We start from the raw sequence: 24,814 nt of genomic DNA on the forward strand, positions 1-24,814 counted from the left end.
TGAAGATGCATAAGACATGTTGATAGGTAAGTGTTGGAAATTTTCTTAATTTTCTCATTTATTACTAGAAGTAAATTGAGCAAATGAATTTCAATGCATACTCACAATAGATTCACAAGTCATTACAAAATTTTATTTCAACAATTTTCTTCGATAAATGAATTAAATCATGGAATGTTATAAATGTCCAACACTCAAATTTTCCCTCATTAAAATCATACTCAAGTCCCTATCATCAAATAAAAAAATGAAAGGAAATGCTTCATATTCTGTAGTCAAGTTAATGCGCTAATCTACATTAACTGACATGATCATGTCTAATAGTATTGAATAGTAACATAAATTACTATAGATCTGCATAAGGAGTTATGCAGAAACATATGCTTCTTATTACCCTTGCCAGAGATTTACTAAAGAGGCCAATCCAGTTGCTGAGGTTTTCCCATTCAACCCAGATGCTGCTTTCAACTCTCTTCAGGGATAAAAATAAATGGAATTCCTGTATATACTACTGTTTTGAATTTAAATACTTTTAGTGACAATGTTGCAAATAAAAGACTAAGTAATCTGCATGTATTTTCATTCATTTCCTTTACTCCTAAGTACATAATCCTTTGTCAAGCAAAGGATTTTTTTACTGTATATATTTCCATATGTGTACTAGAATGTCAAATTTATATAAACAATGTCAATACGTTCAAACATTTTTCTAGATGGAAGAAAGAAATTACCTATCCTAGTCTGAACTTATAATATGAGTAAAATGAGATTTAATTCCTAACATGAATTGCATGAATAACATGCTTAATTTTAATTATTAAGAGGGAAAAAGAAGATATCACAGTAATAAATAATTGAAAAACTATTTTTCCAAACAACCAATTGGATCATGAGATTTATATGTCATTCTTACATCTGTAAATATTTTTATTAATTAAGGGAACAGATCTTCAAATTCTTGTCCATTGAATTCATCTTCAGATACATTCTTGCTGATGCTTCCTTACACTGTATCTTGAGATGGCTCTTTCACATGCATGTTATTTGTATAACAACTAAGCATTTTTTGTCACCTTAACATTTCAAATATATCTCAAGTGTAGTCACATGTGCTTTTATCCTCAAAATCAAATTAATTTGCTGACCATTAAAGTATTCACTATTTACTATGGTAATGAAAGAAGATGCCTTTTCTACAAAATTACAACTAGTAGGATGGAAAATTGCGCACAAGGTCATAAACTGCCCATATATGCTTACCTTTAAGAGAATTTTCAAACTTCCTAACCTTTACCAAAATATTATTTAATCTGATGGTAGCTTGGGCATTTTACATTCCTCTATCCACTTAAAAAAATGTAGATTTTCCTATTGGGTTTCTATTTTTGCAAAATTTTCATTATTTTTCAGTTCCTGGGAGGATTCTCATAGGTTTCTGAAAAAAAGTCTGAACATTGGGCTACTGCACTTTCTTTTTTTCATGCATTACAAAACTACTCTACTTAAACTCATCAACAGCATATGCAAAACCATGATTTGAAAAACATGTATCAACCATTAATAACCACGCTTCATCTTCTCGTGTTCTATTATAATTCTTGAATTTACTTTTAAGCTCCTTTGAACTTCTTTTTCCATTCTATAGGATGATATTAATAAGAAATTAAATAATTTAAGTAAATAGCCTAAACTTTTGAAACTAAGTTGGTACTCGCCATTGAAGATTACTCAAGGTAGGGGTAGTCCAGTAATTATAGAACTTAATAAGAAACGTTTTACTGGGACAAGGACAATAAAAAATAGATAGTGTAGCTAACCAACACAAAGCTAAATGAAAAAGATAAATTCCTAATTCTCAAAAACACATTTATTAAAACAGAGAACTCTTGAACCTATAGATTAGATAAAAACTTGCACAAGTACTAATGCACTGTATCTACTGGTAGAGCCATTGCTGTACGTACGTACATACCAAAGAGTGTATTTGACCAAATCTCACCTTTTGTTTTTTCCCATGAAGATATCTCCACCCATTCATTCGCTACATTCCCTTCTCAACAAAAACGTCAAGGTCACATCATAGAAGCCTATTCCAATTCTTTAGGCATGTTTCCGCTCTTCCCTTGCCACCCATTCCAACTATGGAACCCATGAGACCGGTTAAGGAATATATAATTGGAAGCCTGCAAGAAACAGAAGCTAGAAAGTGAAATTAGTAATCACACCTAAGCACAGACAGAAATTCATTAAATTAACGTCACTCCCATACACAGAATTCCAATCGAGATGAAAGGCGACTAAAATGAGACCACGCATAACTGAGATTTTTTCTGTTTGGAAACCATAATTGCCATAAAGGACGACCAATATTTTTGGAATAATCAAGCCTCTCAGATTGGCAAACATGGTATCGAGAGCAGTAGGGATAGATTTTATTGAAAACTAGTATCAATATACTAATACATTAAAAATAGTCATTAATCAGTATTCGAACTTTTTTGCAACGAATACATCTCTTGTGAGGTCAACATTCATGTGATAGATAGCCAGAAATGGGGCAGGAAATCAGTGCCTAGTTTTCATATTCGTCCAGATTGATCTTAGCCACATAAACCTGAAAATAATCGCCATGGTTTATATTAACCACATCTGCCGACCCATATCACCAGCGGTCTTTGAAAGATTGCCCTTCCATGGGAGGGCCATCATAAAGAAATCAACATTGTTACATTTTAACTTTGATAATTAACTTACAACGCGAGAAGCGGTTTTTTGGGACTAGAAATCTTAGACAACCAAACTTCCAACATATGAGTCTTGTTAAGCTTAAATTCTTGCAATTACCCTTCTTTACCTTACCTGGTTTTGATAATCAGAAGGCAATCCCATTTATTACCTCGAAAGAGAAGACACGGAAAAAGCTCGTTAGAATCATTTACGCGCCTAACTATCGGCCGCGGTCATTGGAGCGCCGGTTTGAATAATTTTGAGTTGTGAAACGTAAAAAGTAGAGCGTAAAATCCATAACCCTGATTTCAAACAAAAAATATATAAACAAAAATACTTGCTAACTGAAACTTAAATTTTAATATGTATATTTTGCATTCCATTACAATTTTTTATAGGTAACTAACGTTTTTTAAAACTATATTACGATAATATGTTATTATATAATAAGTGATAATTCCTCTAGATATAACTGACCTTTTACCGAGTATTTGAAAAGAAAGAAGTATAAGTAAGATTCTTAGCCAGATTAACCAAAAACAATATTTTGTGATGTGTTTATCTGTGAATTTTTTTCACACCATGCTTAAGGAATAGTCTCTCCGAATTCCGGTGGATAGCACCTATCATCCACCGGGATTCTGAGAGACTATTGATATACTCAATGAAGTTTCATTTTTATTTATTTTACATTGATACCCTATAGATATTAAACAGTATTCTACATAGCTATACAATCAAAACTCATTGTTAGCCACGGATTAATTTTGAACTTAAAAATATTTATCCTAATTCTTCTGCTTACTCATCTATCAATATGAATCGATACAGATTTTAATCAGTTATTGATTAGCTACTCGAATGAAAAACTATTTTGCCCATTGACTTCTGTAGCTTCACCCAAGGTGTGTGATTTTTGTTTACCAGGATTTTCTTTGGAAACCAGACATTAAGTGACAGACCAGATCCAAAATCTTGGTCAGTGAATTTCATTTGCTGAAGAGCTTAGCACCAGGTGATCTCTTTCCTCAACTATCCGCCCAACTTGGGTTGATTATTTTGGTGGTTTTAATATCCATATACCAGAGATCAATCCAAGGGTTGGTTTGACAAGTGTGAATTGAGTTTATTAAATAGTAAGCCTTAAATGGCATGTGTAATGCAACTATCAGGGGAGGGGTTCACCAGTGCAAAATTTTTGCTGATATTCTACCTTCACTTGTTAGAATGTCTTACAAATAGATGAACATATGAGATGCACTGTTTGGCTTCCTTTTTGAAGAGCAAGAACCTTTGTGCATATATCCTGTGATCGGTTGGGGTAAATCAATTTGATTTCTTCTTGATGGTGGTTCATAAGTAACTACATATTCACAAGAGTTATTCTGACAATACATTTATTATTTACATCATAAATTCAGGATACTTTGAACAGGGTACAGTATTACCAACTATTTCCTTTTAAGGTGACTGCCTCAGAATCTATTAACTGGATGGGCTGGTCTGGAACAGCTTTTGCAGTAGCAATAGTTACATCATGGCTGATGATCAAAACTGAGGAGCAAATGAACGATTTACTTCAGTTACTTATATTAGCTGCTAGTACTGCACAAGTACAAACTAACTTAGGAAAGAAGACTACTAACTCAATCATTCCTTAGCACCAGGCATTGATTGTGATGCTATGCTGTTTCTTCAATGGCTCTTATTCGATACGTTTAGATTCTTTGAGAGACAAATTAATGTACAACACAGTTCCTCACCATCTCACACAGGAGGAGTATGCCTGGACAAATAGATGGCAGTTACATCATCACATGTGCAATGAGATAAAAAGTCTTACTTCTTATAGCACTAAGTAGATAACAACAGCAGAAAATAGCATAGGGGTGGGAAAGGGAAGGTCTCTTCATGCAGCAGAGCATGCCATAATGTCTTATCTTCAGGCAAACAGCTATAATTTTTTAAATTAAGTTTATGAAAATTTCATTTCATACACACTATCCTGAAGTTAATATTATGGAGATGAGAACATGTATGCATAAAAATATTTTAAAGATATGACTTTAATTTAAATGTTATCTCCTTTTAATCAGATAAGAAAAATGAGGTACTTTTTAAGAATTTGCAAATTTAGCCATTGCAGAGTACAGACCATTTGTTTGTGAAACCTCTATAAAGTGACCTCATGATGCTCCATCATGAACCAGTTATTGCAACAGTGCTACATCATAAAATTTTGTGTGAAACTGGGCAAAACCAGGAAAGAGACTCATGACATGCACTAGGTAGCTTGTGGTGATTACGCCATTGGTGGATCGGGTGTTTTTGAGAGGCACAAGTTATTTCGGGTTGTCAGAGAAGATGTTGAAGATGCCGAATATTAAGGATGTCCTTTGACCTCAAAAAGTGACAAAAATCTCGCAAAAGAGAAGGCTTTGTTGGATAAGGATTGCAGATTAAGTGCTCACATTGTTTCTGATGAACTTGACATCCCTAAGAGTGATGTGCATCGGCATGTGACTGAAAACATGGGCATGATAAAGGGGTGTACGAAGTTGGTGCCATGAGTGCTCTCAGACGATCAAAGGAAGCTCACACAGGTATCTGCCAAAAGCTTTATTAATTAAAATTGGCAATTTTGAGCAAAATAAAATTTTTTAATACGCCCAGTTTCAATATGACATCATCAGGTCTGACACCTGACAATGATGTAGGTACATTGAAACTGGTATGGTATTCCACCATATCACGCCAGAAATGTCTCTTTTTATGCCAAGAGCTTCTTCAGGCATATGAGGTGTGGAAAACCCACTAGCAGCAGTGTGCAGTAGCACTAGGGTGCTTCTTAAAAGACTTTTGAGTGAATGTATCATCTGGCAATATATTTTTTTTTATCGACTCAGTCTTACTACTTTTAGGGCAAACCTTGTATATGATTAAGTAGTGAAATGGAGGAAACTGACATATTAACATTACTTTTCCCAAAAAAGAAAAGGATCAAGTGAAATATATAGCTGCTTTCTGTAACAAGTTGAATTTGAAATATCACAAAATTCATACCAGTGACAAAGATGTAAAAATGGTTGAGTGGAGTCTTAAAATTAAGAGTGCATGGCTATTCAGGAACATACACTGGGCAAACACGGAAGGAGTTCATAGAAAGGGCAAGAAAATGTTATGCATGCATCAGGAGAATCTTACGTATCTTTCAGCCAAACATCATTTCGAGGATAAGTACTTGAGTAAGAATGTTTTGTACGGCTCCCACTGCTCCCTACTCATTGTTCCACATTATCTTCTTCCAATCATTTCCAAGCTACAGTCACGGATACTGGAATTCCCAACTCTTCCCCTAACTAACAGATTCACTCCCTACTCCAAACGCACAGCAATGTATATACCTGGTTTTTGTGCAATGACCATCTCATGATGTTGTAAAATAATAAAACCTAGGTTCTTTTAAATAATGATATGTGATGACACTAAATTATGCTCTTCTTTCATAAAGAAACAGTTCCAAAGAGCTATTAGAGCCTGATACAATTAAGATTAACACATCTCAATTCTGAATTTTTTCATGAATGACATTACAATTCATGGTAAATGATACAGAATAGAAATTGATGGTAATTGCAGTGAAAAGAAGCACAAAATTTTCATTTGAAATATAGCACAGGGTGTAATATTACAGAATTTGATTTAATTTGTAATTTTTAGGCTTTAAATGATAGATATTGGTATTAAACAACTATACTCTTTTGAATAATGGCTGTTTAGATATCCTAATGAGGTCCATTCTGCACAGGTGTTTTGATGATAAATATACTACCTTGATCAAAAAGTTCCCGGAATAACCACCGTGTGGCGCTCCCATCGTTCCGATTTGAGTTCTGTTTTTTTTGTTAAATTGGTACATCTGTTGTTGATATTCCCTTTAAATCTTAGTGTCATAACTTGACATTTGCAAAAGTTCCGGTCGGTTTTCGGTATGTCCATCAGTGCTTCCTGCGATTTTTCCATTACTTCCTCTCGGCTGCTAAAACGCGTTCCCCGTAATGGTTTTTTAACTCGATTGAACAGAAAGAAGTCACAGGGAGCCAAATCAGGTGAATTCGGTGGCTGTTGGATGTTATTTGTTGCATTTTTCGTCAAAAAATTACGAATAATGATAGCACTGTGCGACGGTGCGTTATCATGGTGCAAAATCCACGAGTTTTCTGCCCACATTTCTGGTCTCTTTCGGCGAATTGCTTCACGCAAACGTCTCATAACGCCCAAATAATACTCTTTGTTTACTGTCTGGCCTTCTGGCAAAAATTCATGATGCACAAACCGTTGTAATCCATGAAAACCGTCAGCATTGCCTTCTTTTTTGACTGAAAACGACGTGGTTTTTTTGGTCTCGGCTCATTTGGTGAACGCCATTCACTTGCCTGATGTCTGGATTGCGTGTCGTACTCATAAACCCACGTCTCGTCTCCAGTAATGATCCTTTTGATGAATGTGGGATCGGATTCAGCCTCCCAAATCATGTCTTTTGCGACGTCAACACGGTCTCTTTTTTGCATGAAATTGAGGTCTTTCGGCACCAACTTTGCTGCTACACGACGGAAACCCAAATCATTAACCACAATGTCTTGGGCGGATCCATAGGCAATGTTCAAGTCCTCCGCTATTTCTCTGATGGTTAATTTGCGGTTATTGACCAACATTTCTTTTACTTTATCAATTTTTTCACCGACTTTCGATGTCGATGGTCTGCCACTGCGTTCATCATCTTCGATTGACTCACGACCACTTCTGAACCGCTCGTGCCACTGGTAAACGACCGTTTTTTTTAGAGAATCGTTGCCGAAACACTTTTCCAACATTTCCAACGTCCGTGCGCCACTAAATCCGTTTTTTACGCAAAATTTAACACAAGTTCGTTGTTGCAAATTTAAATCCATTTCTGAAATTGTAAAAAATCGCCAACACACACAGAGATAGATGTACTCTTGGCTACGTAACTTTTGCAAATGTCAAGTTATGACACTAAGATTTAAAGGGAATATCAACAACAGATGTACCAATTTAACAAAAAAAACAGAACTCAAATCGGAACGATGGGAGCGCCACACGGTGGTTATTCCGGGAACTTTTTGTTCAAGGTAGTATATGAAATAGAAATCATGAATTTAAATAAAATCTAGGGCCTCTAAGAAGAAAGAATTTTTTAAATGCCATCAAACCTACGATAAAACCCGAAACAACACTGAGAAACATTAAATATCAGTTAGTTGCACATTGGGGCAAAACTAATCATGATTCAATCATTAAATGAGAAAAATAGATTCTGAAAAAATAAAAATCAATATATTGGTAATAGAAGGTTCCTATACATATACATATGTACAAATATTGTTTTAATGCTAATGATCATTACTTAGCTCATTTCTTGGGTACCTGTGTGAATCCATAGCGCAAATATTGCATGATCATTGTACATTATTCTATTTGGAGTTCTTTCTTATGATGGCTGAGATGAAACCATTGATTTCTCCAAACAGATGATTGATTGTGCATTAATAACTTTATAAAACCAATGAAAAGTCAATAGCAATGAAATAACACCATTGGTCTTAAAGTAGATATTCTTCAATGATAAGAAATTACATCATCATCCATAAACACTAATCAACCCAAAGGTCGGTTTGGTAGGTGATGGTAGAGTTCACTCAGTACTAAGCCCGACGGCATGTGAAATTCATGTAAAGGGGCCAGTTCCTTTCCCTGTGCCCGTTATGGTTACCCAAGAAGATCTGGTACCCAAAAAATCACATAGCTTGGGCGGAGCTGCAGGTGCCCTGAGTGCCTGACCCGGGAAACGAACCCAGACCCCTCCGGTCAGCAATCCAACACTCTACCCCCTGGACTAGCACGACCCACACATCATCATCATAAAATGTTAAATCAACTCTGATATAATGTTTATGTATTTGGTTAAAAAGCTATATGCAACACTAAATATTACATTGCTATTGAATTTGTAGAAAAAACTAAATGAACTAGTGCATAAATTTTCTTAGAAGTACATCAGGTATCTTATATGAATTTTGGAAATATGATTTATTGAACAACTTAGAAACATTGGTATATCATAATAATTATGAAAGGCATCACCAGTAGAAAACTCCCCGTTTAAAATACCTCACCGATATTTCGGAGGCAAATGAAAGGAAAGACATTATGGAATCAAAACACTATGAAATAATCGAAGTACATAATTTTATTTCAATTTCCAAGACCAATATTCTTCAGTCGATATATACATGTTAATATTTTTATATAAAATAAAATTTTTGAACCTGTATTTGAGTTAACATGGTGATTATCAAATAATTTTACAAAGAGCTCCCTTTCCATTTCTTTAGAATCTTTGCTGCTTCATGAAGATTCTCATCTTTCTGCAAAAAATATGAAAAATGATTGTTAACATAAGCCCCAATGAATTTACTGAAGAAATCTAACAAGTAGGAGATCACTTCATCCAAATATTCATGTTCAAAGGCCCAAAAATGCACGAAGCAATGGGCAAAAAACTGATTTATATACATCATTATATCATTAACTTTTTGCAATATAAAACAAATCCATAATACATTTTAAGCTGCCATATATATACAACAAATTAAATTTGTTGCAAATCAAATGCATAAAAAATTGTATCCCTAACTTATACAATTACCATATTTTCATTAATTAGCAACTTTATGCAAGGTAAATTGGTTATTCTAATTTTAGAAATAGTTCAGACTTTCTTGAAATCCATTTTTAAAGCACATAGAAAGAATCAAAGACTTTGCATTTTCACAGGGAAGAAATTTTTATGGTCAACTAGTTTTGCTACACTGTAACATCATCTGGAAGTTCAGATGATGCTACTGTGTAGAAAAACTTTTTCACAAAAATAAATTCTCTCCTGTGGAAATGTTAAGTCTTTGATTCTTTCTTTGTGCTAGATTATTCCACATTTTATTCAGGGTCACAAAGAACTACCTTAAAATGCATAGCACTCAAAATTATTATTATAATTGCAAACATTTAGGGTATAAGTTGTTCAAAATCATGTATTGAATATGTCATTTCCATTAAAAATTAAAGTGTGTCATCATTGAAAATAGTTTAAAGAATATATTTTCAAGCTGTAGTAAAGCATGTATTATTACATTATTTAAATGTACAAACCAATCATCTTAAATAAATTCTATCGATTTTCAAGGCATTGACTTAGCTTATTTATAAAACATCACTAACCTTAATGAAACAATAGCGCACAAAATCTTCTCCCAAGGGCTTATGATCTGCACAGTAAAATGCAGAAGGTGGAATTCCTTGAAGCTTCAGATTCCTTGACATCCATTTTGTGAAGCGATAATCCTTCCATTTATCCTTTTCTTGATTGAGAGGCACTTTAGAGGCTAAAAATGAAAATTAAGTCAAATTGAATCATACTCGAAAATCTCATTAATATGTGATTCTCTCAAAGCCCCACTACCGCTCACTGTACAGTCATACTTAGAAATATGCTTTAGAATAATCAAGTGCAGTGGCCCTTATTATTATTTACTTTTCATCCTAATGTAAGATTTGACCAGCAAAGGCATCTTTACGCTCAGGTATTACAGACATAGCATAGCATTTAGTGAGCTGCAGTTAATGGCATATAATAGAGGCATACATTGCCTTCCCACAGGCTTCCTCTACAGTGTGTCATGGAATGAAATATCATTGAACAAGAGATCAATTTATATCTGTTCTTATGATAAAATGAATGATATGTTCCTCGAAAATCACCACACCATGATAAGGATTTTGATGCAAAGATTTCATGGTTTCTAAGTGCTTCAGCAATAGTTGAATAACATTTAGAGATTCATTATAAAAAAATACTAGTTAAAAAGAATTTGCGGGTTAAAAATGGTTTCACTCAGCTGTTAACCAAAGAAAACTTCTTTTGTTTATTCCCAAGCAGATTTTCATGGCATGAGTTATGAGATGTCACTGTGTTCCCAGGACATAAAGGCTATCATTTAAGACATGACGATGAGAAACTCAAAGAGACTATGGCACAAACTGAGAACTTCTTAAAATTGTTCATGTAGTTTCATTTTAAATTTATAGCTCATGCAGTTATTAATGATGTTGGTTTAAACAAAAATGATAATGAAAACTGAACTTATAACACCACTTCATGAGGACCAGATCATATGGCAAAAATTATATGATTTTGTTGTGAAGAATGACTTAACCGGCAAGCATACTGTTCCTATCAATTGTCTACTAGCCATTGGTACGTCTTCCATATCAAGTAGCCAGAGGGAATTGAACTAAGAATTATCATTAATCCTCTCTAGCATATATTTTAGGTAAGTATCAATGATCAAAACTCCTTAGTAGCGCAAATGAACCTACCAGCTGAAGAGGTCAGGTTCAACCGTGGCAGAATATAATAATCTACTGCCAAATCTATATTATGTGATGATAAAGGCATTCGTTTAAAGTGGAATCTTTTATGTAGTCCAATAAAAATTGTTGGCTTTAGTGATGCACCTTTTAATATTTATTCCAGATAGATAAACAATCTGATATTATTAAAATAATACTCTGTGATAATTATCTTCAATATCACACTGCCAATCAAAAGGCTCTGCATCCACCTTCCCTGTTTTCTTTGGATTTCTCCCAACAACCCTCTCTCCTACCCAACCATGCCTAGTACTACTTCATTTGATTTCCCTTCCATACATTATACCCTTTCCATCCTTCTACAAATCCACATTTTAAAATCCTGAAATATCATTCCCCTATTGTCTTTTTTCAGGGACAATGTTCCCCTACTGAATCAGACAATACACACCGAATGGAAGCTTTTGAAATTTGGGTGTGGAGAAGAATGAAAAGGGTAAAATGGATAAAAGGGCAAAAAATAGAGTACTAGAGATGTTGGAGGAGGAGAGAGGGTTTTTGCAATTACCAAAAAAAAGCTGGATATATGAGCACAGAACGGGTAGGGATAGAATAGGAATTTTGGATGGAATGAAGGTAGAACTACGTGGAATTGAAGGCTTATTGCAATGTTAGATGACAGACTGTTTCAATAAGAGAGAGAGAATTATAAAATTGATAGTTTATAACAGCAATCATCATATACCTTCCTCAAATGGAAGACTACCTTTACAATACAATATTTAAAATCATTAATGCCCCAATTGTTTAATAATCTGTTAATTTCACGTATTTTACAAGTTAATATCCACAAAAAGATAACAATGAGCTGTAACAAATTGCTTTAATGTATAGCTGCATAATTGGAGGGATTATTTTGTTTCATTTTCTTATTATACCAAAACAATACATGTCAATAAGTCATTTAATGAATAGAGATTATTAGGACAACTTGCTATAACAATTGATGTCAACTCTCCTGGCAGATTGTGATTCCTGATGTTATCCCGATTTGAATACAACTTTTATCTGGGTCAGAATTGGTGTTTTCCCAATGTGATCATTTTGGAAGACTTATTTCCATTATTTGTCCATGTTCACTGGTTATTTAACAAAAGAATTACACCTTTCCAAAATGTATGTGAACATATATATTTAAGCTGACTGCACAGAGTAGACTTCAGTGTCTCTGTACAGAGAATCAGAAGCTTGAGACTAGTTAGAATTAGCTTAACATTTAACATCACAATTCTAACATGCATTTTTTCATGTGTTCATAATTCTCCAATCAAGGCATGGATATTTTTGTATGAAAAACTAAATAATTTATTCTTACCTAATGGGCTCCAATCGGCAATCATAAAATAACCACCTTGTGGTATGGTTGGCACCATTCCAACATCAGCTAAAAAGTTGGCCATTAGATCTCTCTTAGCTTCTAGTTCTGCAGGTAAAGATTTGAAGAAACACTCAGGGGAATCCAAACGCCCCAACTCAAGCTCAAAGCCACGAGCCACAGCTTCCTGTAAATAAAGCAAATGCCATTTAGAAAGAGTTCTATTTAGATGCCAACTGCAATTACACTACTTATCACACATTCACCACTTTTTCATCACAGAAACAAACTTGCGCATTCAAATCAAGTTTCCTTATGACAGTAATAATAATATTAGGTTTGTCATCAATTCTTGGGATAAATTATTGAGGTGGTTTCCCATTACCTTCCTCAATGGTGTATTTAATGTGACCAATCACTGCAATAGCCACTCACTGGGGTCATTATGTCTTTGCAGCCACCTCACTGATGAGCAGATGTATTGAGCTTTCATCTGGCTTCAACCTATCACCACTGGGCGAGCCTGCTAGTAGTATTGTCATTACATACACCAGCATAACTCTATGGGCCATTGTAATATGGAAGCTCTTCCACCACATGAGGGTGGTAGTCCTTGGGGAGGGAGAAATGATAATGCAGTTTTTTCAGAGTTAATTTGGATATACAAATGACTCAAACCAGACTCATATTTGCTATTATGAAAATTTGGGAGCTACTGTCGGAAAAGCTAATTAATGAAAGAATTTGAAAGCCAATACATATTTGGAAATTTGGACAACAGCTCCAATTGTGCGGTTAATAAACACATCACACACCAGTGACATTAACATAAAGAAATACATGGAACTTCCATATTATCCTAAACTTATCAAGAGCCTTCACAATATATTTTAAAAAGTTTACAACAATATCTATTCTTCATCAAAGCATTGAAAGTAATTTCATGGTTTCCTTGGTTATGCTGAAATTTTCATCAGCCTAAACGTAACAGCTTTTCATTTCAGAAGTTGATTGAATAAGGCCAAATGGACATTGGGGCATATTCAGTCCAATTGCATTGCCTTTTGTTGTTAAAAGTTGTAAAAAGAAAAATTTAATTAATGAATTTGTCCCGTGTGTTTAATATACGCTTCATACTTTCAGTACCTGTAAATATGACACTTGGTTTTTTGCTAAAGGTACCTGAATAACACATTTTTAAAGTTCACAGTTTTCTCATTTTAAATCAAACAATACTCTCAAAATGTGCAAAAGAAATGTAACCTTCTAATCATATAAGCTTGCCAACATAGTGATAGTTCAATGAATTTTGGGCACATAATTTTGTTAACTCGTAATTATCCACAAACTCTCCTTAAGATAATCCCTTAATTATAGAAACCTAATACTATTAACTTTCTTTTTTTGAAGAATGAGACAAAAAATAGAGCTCAAAGCAATAGACAAGGTTGTGCAATCAGGTTGTGATTATTGGAAAAATACTTCAGAGAACTCACCATTGCATTCAAAAGTTAAAATGTTGCACTGAGTGAAACAATAGAAACTTTTTTGGTGGATTTAATAGAGCCCTTTGCGATATTATTTTCAGCAGCTCACAGCAATTATTGAAAAATGATGAGAAAGAGAATATTAAGAGGAAGGGAAAAAAAGTGAAATGGCAGGGCAGGGAATGTCTCTTGCTGGGACCTACAGATAGTCCACCCATCAAGTGATGAAATGCCATAGAAGCATCACTAAACTGTAATTGATTGTGCAATGAAAATCCTTGGACAAATAAGTTCCTTATTTCTGTAAAACGACAAGGTCATTATTGCTGCAACCAATATGCTTACCTGAATGGGTGTTGGGCATGTGTACACACAGTTCTGATGAACTAATTGCAAGTTGGTCATGAGGGATGCAGGACCATATGCCCAGCCAAGCTTCCATCCAGTCACACTAAAGGTCTTCCCTGCAGACCCAATAGTTATTGTACGCTCCCACATTCCAGGGAGTGTTGCTAGAAATAGAAATCAACCAAAATGTTTGTGCAAGATTGTAGGATAAAATGTACTGAATCAGGAAAGAAAGTCTCTTTGGAATATCTTCACTATAAAATATGTATACATATCATAGCATTAATAACTAAGTTAAAACCTCTATGATGTCCATTGAAAACCATTGAAAAAGCCTTTAACTAAAAGTATGCTTCTCATCATATTAATCATAACTCCATTGAGATATACTGATTAATTTGAATTTAGCTTTATATTAATTCTATCAGCTTAGTTAAAGGAGCATCACTTTCAAAATAAAAACAATCACCATATTTTCCCGGCCTCCATGATACGCTTTAATTACTCCAAAATCAGTTTGCATCTTAAGATGCCAAGGGTATACAGGTGTAACTTCAAAGCATAAGACACAAGCTAAATTGGCTGAAAAAACCTCATTAAGTATTTTTTCCCATGTCTGGCATAGATAATGCTTGCCTTGATCACAAATTTGATTATATAACTGTTTTGAGCCAGTAGTAAGCAATATAGTTTGAATATTTCTATAAAAGTAATTAAAGAAATTCCCAAATAAAATGTTCATGTATACAATGTAGCACGTTTATTAACATCTCACACGTGGTTCTGCTGCAAAACTTATAGGCATTGGGCTAATGGGGATATTGCCCGTCTGCTAATACAGAGCATCTCTCCCAATAAACTTTGAGTCTACAGATATTCAACCTTAAATAGTATGAGTGTGTCGTAAATGCATAAATTTTAATAATATCAAAATAACAACGCAAAAAAGTGTTGCATAAAAAGTTTAAATTTGAATAGCTTGAAGGAATCTAAAAAGAGAAGTGTGTCCTACACCATTGCATTTAAACTAGAATTTGTTAATTACACTTCAAAACATGGAAACAGGGCAGCTGAAAGGCCCACCTCTTACCGAGAAGAAAATGTAAGAATAGAGGAAGAAGATGATTGATTAAGCAAATGCAAATAAGAGTAAAAAGACTTCACATTCATGTACTTCTAAATCGCCTAAATCTTACCAAACTTGTTTAGAACTGAAAAATAAATCACAGGAAGAACAGAATCACTGTTTCAACAAATATAATTTTTATTGGTGTGAAAAAATTAGTGATATGTCCATTTTTGATTTTTCTTAAATATCATAGTGTGAGAGATTCATGTATGGAAATGGTCTGTACATATGTACCAGAACTACAATAGCACAAAAACTGCCGACAGCGTTTCCAACAGATTGAAAGAGTCTCGAAAGAAAGTCAAAAAACATTATGTATTTTTAAAAGCATGGCATTAGCAGAGCACCAGATGGAAGTGAATATGCCATTGTATATGAGCTAATTGACAAACCCACCGAAAATAACTGTGGAAATGAATCGGCAGAAGTGATGATGAATTTCTAAGATTCTATGATGAATAAACGTTGATATACCTACTGAATTTTTAATGTTAAAATTCTATTGTCTTCATATTAAGTTAAAATTAAATTACGAGGGTCATCCGGAAAGTAGTACCCGTTCGTGAAATAAAGGCACAAAAGTAAATATTAACAAACATAAAAAATTTTATTTGAAAGAGGATACTTTAAACTACTTCTCAACATAATCTCCAAGCAAATTAAGGCATTTGTCATAACGTGTGACAAGTTACTGTATTCCTGCTGCATAGTCCTTCGCCGCCAGCTCATTGAGATACAGGGTCACTCCTTCTTTAAGTTCTTCATCGCTGTCAAATCTTTTTCCTGCCAAAAAGTCTTTAAGCTTTGTAAAGAGATGAAAATCTGAAGGGGCCAAGTCCGGGCTATACGGTGGATGGCCGATCGTTCCTCACGAATTCGTCAACTGAGCTCACCAGTTGGTCTGTAATGACAGACGGTCTCCCCGAACGCTCATCGTCGTGTGTGTTCCCCCTCCCCATGTTGAAGTTGCGACACCACCGCCGAACAGACGACTCGTCCATTACATTGTCTCCATACACCTCCTTTAATTGGCGATGAATATCACATGGGCGAACGTTTCTTGCATTGAGGAATTTAATCACTGCCCTCACTTCACAACTGGCGGCGTTCTCAATTTTTTTAAACATTGTAAACAATCACAGAAACAACACAGGCAATGCTAGCGTCACGCAACTTGGCTCAGAGAAGGCAGACAAGCCACTGAAGCTATCTGACCTCGTCCAGCGGCTACTCGCGTCGTCAGCACTTCATGCGGCACGAACGGGTACTACTTTCCGGATGACCCTCGTACTTTGATCCTTTCCATGTATTTTTCATAAATTCTAACCTGAAAAATCACTGTACATCTTATGGGCTAGGAAATATAGCATACGCCAATTAATATGATAAGAAAAATATCAACCCAATTTCCTAACATAGAAACAAAGTGTAATGGAAATAAAAAATTCACATAGCATAATAGAGCATAAATTTTAAATAACCTACCTATTCGTATATGCTCATTTGGTGGATAAACAAGCCATTCATATACTTCATCTGATATGCAGAGGGCATCCCATCGGAGACACAGATCTGCAATGAGGGTGAGCTCCTTTTTAGAGAATACCTTCCCAACAGGATTGTGAGGAGTATTGAGAATAATGGCCTTAGTTCGATCATTGAAGGCAGATGACAGTTCATCAGGATCAAGCACCCAATCAGCAGATGACGTTGACTTTACTCCACTTTCAGTCTTCTTTATGTTCAAGGAATATACCAAAATCTCAGAGAAAGTTACACACCATCCTTCATTAATTCTAGAAGATATGTACTTCCATAAAAAGACTTCTGAGCCAATGAAAAGGAAAGTACTTAGATTTTTTTTTACATATTACCTTAAACAATAACTTATTTCCCTGAATTTATTAAAAGTATAATCCTTAACGTGTGTGCCAAGTTCCCACCTTCTAGATCTCTCCCCAATTACACAAACACTACAAAAGAGTGAACATAAATAACCACTCGAGAATTCATTGAATAAATTCTAGTTCTCACTTTACACTAGTCAATCATGTCGTGGTCCAATCATTCTAAATTCAAGACGGAGTTACAATTGGCAAAAAAGCTTTTTAAGGTACAGTGCAATCATGTACGTTTATAAACAATCCAGCACACAAAATGTGATACACCCTTACCTTGGGTCTAAGGGGTACAAAGATGGGTTTCCCTCCAGCAGTTAAAACCATTGGCTCATAGCAGTCAAAATACGGCTCAATAATGACAACTTCATCACCTGGTCCAACGTGACCTTGGATAGTGGAGAAGAGAGCTTCATAAGCTCCAGAAGTCACCAGAATTTCTGTCTGTGAATCAATTGGCCGTCTCACTAGCTGGGAATAGAGACGAGATAGAGCTGCGACAAGACGAGGATGACCCTACCAAAAAATTAATAGACAATATATAGTATTACATAAACTTTCACATGCAATTATCTTCAGCTCCCAAAAAATGACAATTACCACAGTTCACAAATCAATAAATGAAGAGAGTATTGCTGTATAAACATAAGGTGATATACATATGTAGGTTACCTCCGTACACAGCGAATAAAAGGATACTTTGTTGAGATTTAGGGGATAGCTGGAATTTTATTTAGTCATTTCCATGGTTGAAATTATGGTTAAACAACTGCTTGCTAGACTATTGATTTGAAGAAACCAGTAAATTTCCCACTGTTTAAGGTCCAACCAAATAGCTTTCAAAGAAATTGTTACCCAATCAAATTGGATGATGTGCATCATCAGCTCAAATATTTGAGATACATTACCACCCCCATAAAGAAAAAATGATTAGAGATTTATCCAACAGTTTGAGATGTATTCTAAATGGAACATAAGTAGAACTAGATTTTTTATTGAAGCCTTTATATTCCATTCCCTCCACCATCATCGTCTTTTATCCTCTATAAATGTTTATGTTATACTTAAATAGTACTAAATTTTGGTCTAAAATCCACATTTCCTCCCACAGAACTGTGCAAATCCGTGCCAAACCAATATAAAGTTTAACTCTTATCTCTCTTAATTCCTAAATATGTGAGTCAATAGTCCTCAGATAATACCAGATATGATGGATGTTTAAAAGAGCGACCAAAACATCTAAGGATGGGCAAAGCTTATGAAGAAAATAAAAAAAGATCGACCTGATGCACACACATGAATTAAGGAGTACCAAAATATAAATAATCATGGCTATTATCTTTGATAAACCTCCTTTAAGTAGTAAACAAAGGACTTTAAAAAAATTAAGCGGGTCACTCAATAATTCCTCAGTAAATTCAAGAGATGATGTCTATTGTATTGGAAAAGTTTTGTTTTTAGTAAGCCTCACCTCTCACTAGATTGCGGATCAAGTTTCATCTATATCTATCAGTTAGTTTCATTTTCATAGTCCATTGGCACAACAATTTTCTTTACTTAGAAAAATGGAAAAAAATTAGTTCCGTGTGGTGACTGAACACTTCATTTATTACACTACATTTATGTAAAAGGCATAGCACCTAAAGAGATCGAAGCCGAGTTGAATGAAGGTCATGGCAAATCTACTATCTACTCCTGTGTTTGGGATGCTTACAATTTGGTAACTGGGTTTAAATGTGGTCGCACATCCACAACTGATGAATATTACTCACAACGTCCAGTGGAAGTGACTTCCTCGGAAATGATTGACAAATTCCACAGTATGGTTATGAATCATTGACATACCCAAGTTTGCAAAATAGTTGAGGCCACAGGCATATGACAAGGGAGAATGTTTTCAATTTTGCGTGAAAAATTGGGCATGAAAAATATCGCAGCAAGATGGGCGCCGTGTATGCTCTTGGTGGAGATTAATCGCAATTGTGTAGTCAATTCGGAGGCTGGATTGGTGATTTTCCGTCGTAATGCTGATGAGTTTCAGCACTGATACATTAATGTGGACAAAAAATGTGTACACTTCTACATACACTCCAGAGACAAAGGAAGACAAAAAGTGGGTTTTTAATGGTGATCTGGCTCCGAAAAAGACAAAGATGAAGGCTCAAAGAATTAGCCAACAAAGTGATTGATGGCCATAGATTTTGGGATGCAATTGGGATCATCTACATCAATTACTTGGAAAAAGGACAAACAATAAATGGAAAGTAATATGAGTTGTTATTGCACAGCTCGAGGAAAAAATCAAGAAAACAGACCTCATTTGACAAAAAAATTCTTAAAAAAATGCCTTGGTTGAGAATGACTCACACCAAAGAGGAAGTCATTGACAACACAGATGCCTGTTTAGAGGATCTTCCGAAACCATACTTTCTAGACAGCTTAAAAAAAGTTGAAGAAATCCTGGGAAATGCACATTAAGCTAAAAGGAAATTATAATAAAAGAAAATCACGGGGAAAAATTAATTGGTTTTTCTATTTTTTCCTACTGACATATTGAACAACCCACGTATTCACCACATATATCTACAGGTATACCTATTTTGGTATTTACACCAATTGCTTGTCATGATTAAACAATGATTCCTGAAAAATTCAAATGTTTTCCCTAAAGGTCATTCCTTGTTTTTTAGCCATAACCCCTAACCTAACTACCATCTCTCCCTTCAACCACTGTCGCATTCCCAGCCACCATCACTATCAAATGATCCCTTCCAGGAACACCCCCAAATATTTCGTCTAATTTATGGTATACCCTGCCTATTTCTTCCTCCCTATGGATACTTGTAGGCATTTAGATATGAATAATGACCAAGTTTGTGGTTGAGCTTAAACTAATAATATTCTATTATTTACCAGCTCCATGCTTTCTATTATTCTTACCTTTTTTTAACAATGCAGCCACCCCTTACTGCTTCTCTTTCCCAATTCTGTAAATCACTCTATAATTATTGACCCAATAATTCCGGCTATCCTTATATCTCACATCACACAACCCTAAAATATCTATATATCTTATCCCCATCTCCCTTTTTATATTTTATCTCCCTGCCCATAGTATTGCGCTAACATTTCAAGTCCTTTTTATGCTCTTATGATACTATTGAAACCTTCACATTACACATACCTTATCTATCAAAGTCGTGGAAAAACTAATGCAATGAAATACCTGTTTCCAAGTAAAAGATAATACTGAATGTAAAAAAATCTATATTCCCAAAAAAGTAGTCAATTCATCTTCTTTATTTACTAGAGGATACATAGAAATTGAAAAAAGACTTAAAGTTACCTAACTTTTGAGTTTCAAGCATTTTATTTGCATTCACATGCATAACTCTCGCAATTATATGGCATAATGCCATTTACCTTAAATTATACTTTTCCAAGCAGAATCTTCATAAAGTGTTAGCATAGTAATGTATTAAAAATTCATTCCATGGTAATAAAGCAGATGCCACACATTTTTTTCCTATGGCATAGAAAAGATTTGAACTAAAATACATTTTTTTCATTTAGAAATTATTCAAAATAGGATATCCATACTAAAAAGAAAGACTCATACTTTTCCACAGATTTAAATCTGTGGAAAAGTACGAGTCTTTCTTTTTAGTATGGATATTGAATACTTCCACAAAGTGAAGCCTGAAACAATAGAATATATTCAAAATAGGATAGTTTTCAATACTCTTCTCTTTTTAGATCCTCTATCAAAATTACCAAATATTTAATAATGGCTTACTGGTGATTTGGAAGATGGTCTTGGAAGTCATCAGTTATCAGATAGAGTGTTAAATTGTGAAGTGGCCACAGCTAAATAGCATTCTAGCATTACATGCTTTATCTACACCAACAAAATCGATAGGTATGCTGTCATTAAAGGGCAAGTCACAGAGATCACATTAAAGCTATCTTCATATTTCTCACAACAACGTCCAAATGAAATGACACAAGTTTTGGCCAATACTTGACCCTATTTTTGTCAACCCTTAGAAGACATCATAGCTTTAATTGCAGAGAGTCAATTAATTTCTATGAAAAGCAATGTAAATTGAGGGTAATGTAAAATTACTTTTAAGTATGGAAATCAAACTTGGGATGCACTTGAATGTTAAACATTACTTGGTATAATAGGGATTAATAATGATAACAGCAGGGATTGGAGAAACCAAAGAAAAAGATTTAAGAAGATGAGGAAAGTAGTTTAATTGCATAGAAATAAAAAACAATATTTGGTTCCCATGCATAGAGAAATAGCTTTAAGATGCATGAGCTGTAGGAATATTAGAAACACAAATATAAAATGAAACAAAACCAAACAACTCAGAACAGAGCAATGCTCAATATGAATAATAAGAAATCAGTGTCATAACACATGATTATTTTTAAATTGAATTGTAATTGGTTTACAAACATGGATCCCAATGGACATTATTCAGGTTTGAAAGTCTACACTGAAATAAGAAATTTAATTAGAATTTGTTAAAAAGATATGTTGGAATTAAATCACTTTCAAAAGAAACTATTTTCTTGAAAGTAATGATGGGAGTCCAATGTTCAGGTATAGTATGGCAATTCATTTATTCTTCCTCCATATATACGTTAATCATCAAATTTCTTAACAAAATGATTCATATTTAGACAAAGGACTGCCCCAACTTTTATTCATTCAAGCAGGCATTTCAAAGATTAAGTGAGTTTAATTAATTAAAAAAACTGAAAATAATAAATCATTTTTAAATATTGCAAACCTCGAATAGCACCTTGACCTTATATGTAATGCCCTATTGCAATGAAAACTAATGGTGAAACAATCAGAGCACACATTGCTATGACTACTAACCCCACCTGCAATGGACTGGGGCTCTGTAGTCTCATAAGACATGCACACCACTTACAAAGCCCCTTGTGTACTGGTTGAGAAGGACATTGTCTCCAGTGGCTACATCAGAAAGTGCTTGGGTCACATAGGCCGGTGGTGCATAATCAGGAAATCCCTGCCCCAGATTTAGAGGTTTTGTCTCCAATGCCAGCTGAATGTACTCAACCCTAAAGCAATAATAAAAATTGGTAAATGCTTACACATAATGATTGGAAAAACTCTCAATTACGATAATGTAACTCATGAGCATGACTAGAGCTGTCATATTTTCAAATTGTAACTCCTGCAAATGCGCATTTTCTGAATTTTTCTTAAGTTTACTCATTTTTGTGTTCCACCCGCAACCTTTTCGGCAAACAGACAAGCCGACTTTCAAATCCTCGGTAAGCAACTGCATATAAACTTTGAACCATTGAAAACCACAAGGTCTCGGTAAAGTAGAGGCGATAAATTTTTGAATATATTTACTTTCATCGGAAGGTACTGCACAAGTACAATGACTTGTAGTTTCGGGCCTCTTGGGTGCACACAAATACAAAACTTATCAGTGAAAAAATCACTCACCAACACCAGGATTCAAACGGGCATCCCTCAGTTTCCAGGTAAGGATGTAGACAGTTAGGGTACCGAGATATCTATCCTCTTACACTGTGGACTTCTAAGAAATCAAAATATCCGGTTTCGAAAAAAACCCAAGTCAAGGAATGATTTTTTCCGGTGAAAACTTTTCCATTTACATCATGCACGTGTATTCTGGACAAGAACGCAACAACTCTTGGAAATATTTGAAAATATGAACAATATTTACACTATAATCCCGTGAGGTGTAATTAAAAAATCTGACTACATAGAGTATAAAAATGCAATCTAAATAAAACATTTAATGGGACAAAGTTGCATATCAGAAGAATGAGCTTGTCAGTTTTCATGGAACTAGTAGGTTTCATTAGACTGGTTTTAGGAAAATACAATGAAAAAGAATAGAGGGTTGCCATTTCACTTAGTTTCAACTCACCCACTGAGAGCCCTTTATCAAGGATAATAAAAAGAAAACATATTCATTTTAACCATCGTGAAGACCTTGCAGACATATTGAAACGTGTTCTTCGCCCAGCAAAGAAAAATTACGAGATTACAGATGTAGCGAACGTAATGTGAGCGGGCTGTCAAGTAAATTAACCTTAATTATCAAAACTAATACAAATCAGAAATGCCATAATAAACAGCTGGTGTTTGTCCGTACCCGTCCTGAATAATGACTATACATTCATACGCCAGTAGCAGTATCAATATTAATGACGATATTTCAATTTCCGCACACCACAAAGATTAGGAACCAACGTGATTTTCATCATACTAGTACTCATTGTAAGGCACCATACGGAAGTGATGTCCGGCGTACATTCAAACAATTGAACAATAGAGGCAGGAACGTCGACATCTGTTAGGCTAGAACTTAATTCAAGAATATCCAATATATAAGACAAAAATGATCTCAGTTCCATACCACACACTTTTCTCTTGTCCTTGATATCTTGCGGGCAATGCAAACTTCTTGGGGTCCATGTTTCCACCTTGATGAGAGGAAAATGATCGAGAAGGACGTAAATCAACGGAGGCGATGACAGACGCCGAATTAACGAAGAAATTGTGACTCCTTCGGCGGATTGCCGGTTTAGTGAGGACCCTCAGCATCTGCGGGAGAAGCAATTAATTAATTATTTTACGTTTAGCAAATAACTTTACAATATCTTGGGCACTAGCCATGTAAATAAGCAGAATGAAGCGAGACATACACGCAATCACCAAACGGTACTGATGCCAAAGCATATATGCAAGACGTATTGCGATAACGTCTATTCAAGGATAAAAAGATAACGGCCTCTAATAACTACAAGGCAAAGTTCAAAAACTCATTTGATTATTTGAAAAACTTGGGGAACAAGTTAGCCACGTTACCACGATTTGGTATTTTTAAAAAGAGAATGCTCTTTTGTCCCACTTTCTCCTAACAATTACTTGTCAATCCATGACCTTACTGACATCCGCAATGAACTTCAAGGCACTGGGACGATATCAATACCATTGACAATTATTTACAAAGTAAACAAGTATTCCAAGGTGTGCCCCTTGCCTTAAAACCACAGTTTCCTCTGTTAACCACAGTTTTTTTAGATATACTACGTTAATATTAATAAAAGTGGAATAAATAAGTCAAATGCGATTATAGCAATTCCGTTCATTAATTCTGTTTCTACCTACTGTAAGGTGCTGACCTCAAACATGTCGTCTGCAGCCTACACCAGCCGTCCGTAAAAAATGTGACCTTGAAGGTATTTTTCGTTGTATTCTTTACCAAAATATACTCAACGTAGTACTAAAGTAAGATATTTTTAATATACAGGGTAATTGTTTGCTTTGGTAATAAATTTCATCAAAAATATATATCCTCTAACATACGGA

General features: G+C 34.8%; 1 protein-coding gene across 6 annotated transcripts; it reads right to left on the reverse strand.

Annotated features, from left to right (window-relative positions):
- Positions 1-8,980: 8,980 nt before the first annotated feature.
- Kyat (Kynurenine aminotransferase) lies at positions 8,981-24,727 on the reverse strand. Of its 6 annotated transcripts, none has more exons than XM_071591730.1 (9): positions 24,628-24,727; positions 23,859-24,046; positions 22,368-22,518; positions 17,692-17,931; positions 17,003-17,249; positions 14,386-14,552; positions 12,554-12,740; positions 10,027-10,190; positions 8,981-9,176 (listed from the first exon to the last, which is right to left on the reverse strand). In XM_071591730.1, exons 1-9 carry the CDS (start codon positions 24,634-24,636, stop codon positions 9,114-9,116), a joined length of 1,416 nt encoding a protein of 471 aa, XP_071447831.1. In that variant the 5' UTR covers positions 24,637-24,727; the 3' UTR covers positions 8,981-9,113. The 6 variants fall into 6 exon arrangements, with proteins under 6 accessions (XP_071447831.1, XP_071447824.1, XP_071447856.1 ...); XM_071591723.1 differs by having other exon boundaries at positions 17,003-17,252; positions 24,628-24,723; XM_071591755.1 differs by having other exon boundaries at positions 17,003-17,252; positions 24,614-24,679.
- Positions 24,728-24,814: the final 87 nt, after the last annotated feature.

The sequence above is a fragment of the Hetaerina americana genome, unplaced genomic scaffold, assembly GCF_022747635.1.
Source record: "Hetaerina americana unplaced genomic scaffold, ioHetAmer1.1.p SCAF_1, whole genome shotgun sequence".
Lineage (NCBI taxonomy): Eukaryota > Metazoa > Arthropoda > Insecta > Odonata > Calopterygidae > Hetaerina > Hetaerina americana.

Coding starts and splice junctions, on each gene's coding strand:
- Kyat (XM_071591723.1), bottom strand. Junction 17,253..17,691: donor TTGTACCCCTTAGACCCAAG/GTAAGGGTGTAT, acceptor TTGAACATAAAG/AAGACTGAAAGTGGAGTAAA. Junction 12,741..14,385: donor CATGCCCAACACCCATTCAG/GTAAGCATATTG, acceptor CTTTATTTACAG/GAAGCTGTGGCTCGTGGCTT.